At 41.7% G+C, this 4942-nt stretch overlaps 1 protein-coding gene across 1 annotated transcript; it reads right to left on the bottom strand.

Annotated features, from left to right (window-relative positions):
- Nucleotides 1–1464: 1464 nt before the first annotated feature.
- On the bottom strand, nucleotides 1465–2525 carry LOC106873996 (uncharacterized). Its single transcript, XM_014921541.1, has 2 exons — nucleotides 2254–2525; nucleotides 1465–2062 (listed from the first exon to the last, which is right to left on the bottom strand). The coding sequence occupies exons 1-2, from the start codon at nucleotides 2523–2525 to the stop codon at nucleotides 1465–1467; spliced, it is 870 nt and encodes a 289-aa protein (XP_014777027.1).
- Nucleotides 2526–4942: the final 2417 nt, after the last annotated feature.

Genomic DNA, 4942 nt, shown 5'->3' on the forward strand with positions numbered 1-4942 from the left:
GCCCCCCCCCACACATGGAAATTGTATTTTTAAGGAAATTGTTTTGGATGTCAGCAATGAATAATAACAAAAGCACGCTAAAATACTTTAGTTTCTCTTGATTATTGAGGTCAGTAAAAACCCATCCCTCAAATTGGATATTGCTCATAACTTGCCATAGTAAGTACGTGCAGCAATTGAAGGAGCATTGTAGAAATAGCGTAACAAATTTGTATCCTTTTTGGCTACTGAACACGTTAAGAGTTTATTATGTTTCGCTCTATTGTACAAATAAGAACAGATAGTTATATTAATGAATATATTAATGTATATTACGATTCATCAACGCTCCCAAAAGTATTCAACAACAGCTGAATTGTCCTTTTTGAAGGTGTGGATGTGAAAAAGACACTTAACTGTTGACCCACTTTGTTGCAAATAAAGATCAGAAAAGAAGGGATCGAGAAAAGTTGCCGATCCAAGTAGCAGCAGTGTAATATTGATACAATGACAAAAATTTCGGCAGATGGAGGTAATTCAATTACATCGACTCTAGTACTTCGCTGGTACTTATTTTATTCACCCCGAAAAGATGAAAGGTAAAGTCAACCTCAGCGGAATTTGAACTCAGAACATGAAAACGGACGAAATGTCGATAAGCAATATTCCCGGCGTGCTAAAGATTCTGCCAGGTCACTGCCTTACAGAAGTGTAATATCAGTTTCAAATTTCGACACATCGCCAGCAATTTCGGGAGAGAGGTTAAGTAGATTACATCGACCCTAGTGTTCTGGTACTTATTTTATCTATTCCGGAAGTATGAAAGGCAAAGTCGACCTCAGCGGAATTTGAACTCAGAACGTGAAGACGGACGAAATGCTGCTAAATATTTTGGCTGGCGTGCTAACGATTCTGCCAGCTTGCTGCCTTCCTTGATGTGTATTTTGAAATGTGTAATTGTTTGTTTCCCTTTGCTTTTTACTTTGATTCACTTCTAAATGTATTGGCATTCTATACAAAGTTGAATTTCGGCATCATTATTACATACGATTAAAAACCATTAAATGTAACGATTAACTGTGATGATTATCTTTTTTTTAATTCGTTTATCTATTAACTTGATTCAGTCATTAGACTGCGACCATTCTGGAGCACCGAAGCCTGGTACATATTCAATCGGTCTCTTATTGCCGAAGTTACAGAGACGTAAACAAACTACCACCGGTTGACAAGCGCTGGTATGGTGGGTGTAAATAAAATGATACGTACACACATACATAATAATGGAAGTCTGACGGGGTTCGACAATGACGTCAGCTCAGTCAGCTTGATGGCAACAGCTTTACCTCCCTCTTTGAAGATCTCTGGGGGTATTCCATCAGGACCAGGTGCTTTCCCCACATGTAGTTGCTTGATGGCCTTCTGGATTTCTGCCTGTGTTGGGAGGTCATCAAGTGACACCAGGACTCGGCACTGTGGCATGTCTTAGATGGCATGCTGGTCAATCTGGGATGGTCTGTTTAGCAGCTGACTGACGTGTTCACTCCAGCGCTGTATGATGTCGCTCTTCTCAGTAAGCAGGGTTCCATCGGCAGAGCGCACAGGTGCCATTGCATTTAACGTGGGGCCATACACGTCTTTCAGGCCGGCAAAGAACTTCTTGGAGTTGTGCTCGTCTGCATGCCGCTGTAGTTCTGCAGCCTTGTTTTCCCACCACTTGTCTTTCATCTGTCGCAGCTCAGTCTGCATCTTTCCTCTGATGTTCTTGAGGCTCTCGTGCTTGGCTTGGGAGTCTTTGTCGTTGAGCCAGGCTGTGAAGGCTTCTTTCTTCTCCTGGAGGAAGGTGGTGATCTCCTTGTTGTCAAACCAGTCTTGGTGTTTCCGTTTTGTGTGGCCAAGGGTAAGGCTGGCAGAGTCATACACTGCATCCCAGAAGTTGGCCCAGGCCTTTTCAAGGTTTCCCTCTGCTGGCAGATGTTCAAGCTGGTTCGCAAGGTTGGCAATGAGGGTCTCTTTTATTTTTGGTTCATTGAGTTTCTGGACGTCCAGCTTCTTTTTAACATCAGCTTTCTGGCGTCTGTATCTGCTGACGATGAAAAGGACAGCCTGCACCTCAACAGCAGGTGATCTGTCCAGCTGTCAGCTCCCCTCATTGCCCTGGTGATGCGAACATCCTGGATGTCACGTCGCCTGGTGATCACATAGTCAATCAGGTGGCAATGCTTGGACCTTGGGTGCATCCAGGTAGCCTTGTGGACGTCAGGCAGTTGATACAGAGTATTGGTGATGGTGAGTCTCTGTTCAGTGCAGAAGGTGAGTAGCAGTTGACCGTTGGTATTCTCATGTCCGATGGCATGTGGCCCGATGACATCTGGCCAAGACTGGGCATCTCTGTCTACACGGGCATTGAAGTCCCCAAGTATTAGCAGCTTATCGTCTTTAGGAACTGACCGTAGCACTTTGGTGAGGTTCTGATAAAACAGTTCTCTCTGCCTCAGAGTGTAGGTCGCGGTGGGGGCGTAAGCATTGATGAGTGTCAGGTGCATCTTGCTTTGGAGAGGAATTCTCATCACCATCAGGCGGTCGCTGATCCCTCATGGGAGGGACTCCAGGTTCTTGACGAGGGCGGTGCGAATGGCAAAGCCAACTCCTGCTTCCCTGCGTTCATTCTGTGCCTTCCCTGACCAAAAGAAGTGTATCCAGCCTCGGTGTTCTCCCCCGTATCAAGGGAGATCATACATACATGCATACATACATACATGCATACATACATACATACATGCATACATACATACATACATACATGCATACATACATACATGCATGTGTGTTTGTATGTATATATATATATATATATATATATATATATATATATATAGAGAGAGAGAGAGAGAGAGAGAGAGAGGCTTCTTTCAGTTTTCGTCGACTAAACCCACTCACAAGGTTTTGGTCAACGTGGGTTTATTGTAGTGGCACTGAATCTGGAACCATGTAGTTAAGAAGTAAACTTCTTACCACACAGCCACACCATCGTAAACATATGAATGAGGCGGTCTGAAATCTGTGAAACCCAACGGTGATGTACCGACAAGTTCTTAAATTCAACAGGCCCTGCATTTTAACGGCATAACTGATGTAAATCTGTTACAAAAAGGATTCGTAACCAGATTGCTATACAAACATACGCAACGGCTCACCTCATTCATTTACACAGTCATAAGAATTAACTTCCTCACCGGAACTGACTGACATTGCTTTTTCCTATTTGGCCACTGTTGTGATCTCAATGTGTATCCTATCTCCTATAGTAGTGACCATGCCGAACTGATGAACGAATTTAAAGTGGAGCTAACGTAAACATTTACGTCCTACACATTTTGTCAACGAGTTTTCTTATAGTTTATTGTACACTCATTCACATTTATGCATAACAAATATTGCACTTTTCCCCTACGTCCATCCACAGACCCACGCACGCACACACATAACTTCTTTTATCTTATATTTCTTGTTTTAAGTCTTTGGATTGCGGTCACGTAAGCAAACCAGCATCGATGGTCAAGCGATGGCGGGAACACACACACACACACACACATATATATACACACACACACACACACACACATATATACACACACACATACACACACACACACACGAACGCACACACACACACACACACACACACACACACAACACACGTGTATACATACAAACTTATATCTATATACATCTGTATGTGTGTATGTTATCTCTCTCTCTCTCTCTCTCTCTCTCTCTCTATATATATATATATATATATACACACATATACACACACATTTACAAATATATATGTATGTATATGCATACATATACATACATATATACATATACATGCACATTTTTTTGTGTGTATATATATGTGTGTGTGTGTGTGTGTGTGTGTGTGTGTGTGTGTGTGTGTGTGTGTGTGTGTGTGTGTGTGTGTTTTACGAAGGGGTATACTCTTTATGTTGCATGACTCGGTTCTCTGTTTTTCTCGTTCGAAAAAAAGTTCGTTTTTATGTTTTCGCTTCTCATTTTGCTCACCTTATAGTAAGTATGTATCTGAATTTTGTACGATTCTTTTACTCTATCTTTTAGTCCCCCTCATACTTTCTTCCACTTTTCTTTTTCTTGCTCCCCCTCTCTCACATTTCTTGGCCTTCTCTTTCTTTAACTCCCACTTTTCCACCTCGTTTATCTCCCCTGTACTTTTGCCTTTGTCTGTTTGATTTTTTTTTCTAATCCTTCAATCCCGCTTCCCCCAACCCCCTCCCTCCTTCCACGTGACCGGTGTTCGGCCAGCCATGATCTTTCTTTCTTGGTCTGACTGCCGACCGCCATCACTTTTTATGTCCATATCTTATGTTCCTGCCTTAAGGCTTTCATTTTATACATGCCAGTACAATTTGATTCATCCTCAGTCGAAAGATACCAGTTGTTATATTCTTGTTGTTTGCATTTGTAGTTATGTACCATGTTCTCCGTTTTTTGTTTTTGTTGTCGTATACATTCGCTAGCTTTCTCGCAAAAATCTAATTCTCTTAGCTTAAACATTTTTGAGGGCAACCAGATCGAACAGTCTCAAGTGTAACTGCCCGAAACTGTAAGCAAATCTGGTAACTTGACTGACGAAAGAAGGCCACGAATGACCCGTCCTTTTTTTTTCCTGTCCCTCTAACTGTTGTTTTTCCTATCCGCCTTTGTACCGTCTATCTATTGCGTTTTTGTTCTATTATATATATATATATATATATATATATATTGGGTTGTCCGGAAAGTTCGTGCCGATTTATAATAGCTTACCTTTCGACTTATTTACCATGAAACCACCTCAATTCTGGGAAGAGGGTATTTTCAAGTTAAAGGAAAGATGGAGACGCATTGTGCAACATAATGGTTCATATTTGGTTGATTAAGAATGTAATGGAAAGTATTT

The sequence above is a fragment of the Octopus bimaculoides genome, chromosome 4, assembly GCF_001194135.2.
Source record: "Octopus bimaculoides isolate UCB-OBI-ISO-001 chromosome 4, ASM119413v2, whole genome shotgun sequence".
Classification (NCBI taxonomy): Eukaryota; Metazoa; Mollusca; class Cephalopoda; order Octopoda; family Octopodidae; genus Octopus; species Octopus bimaculoides.

Excerpts from the sequence above, each read along its gene's own strand:
- LOC106873996 (XM_014921541.1), bottom strand. The coding sequence starts at position 2,525 with ATGCACCTGACACTCATCAATGCTTACGCCCCCACCGCGACCTACACT. Across the intron at positions 2,063-2,253 it reads CTCACCATCACCAATACTCT|ATACAGACGCCAGAAAGCTG; the intron begins GTATCAACTGCC and ends CATCGTCAGCAG.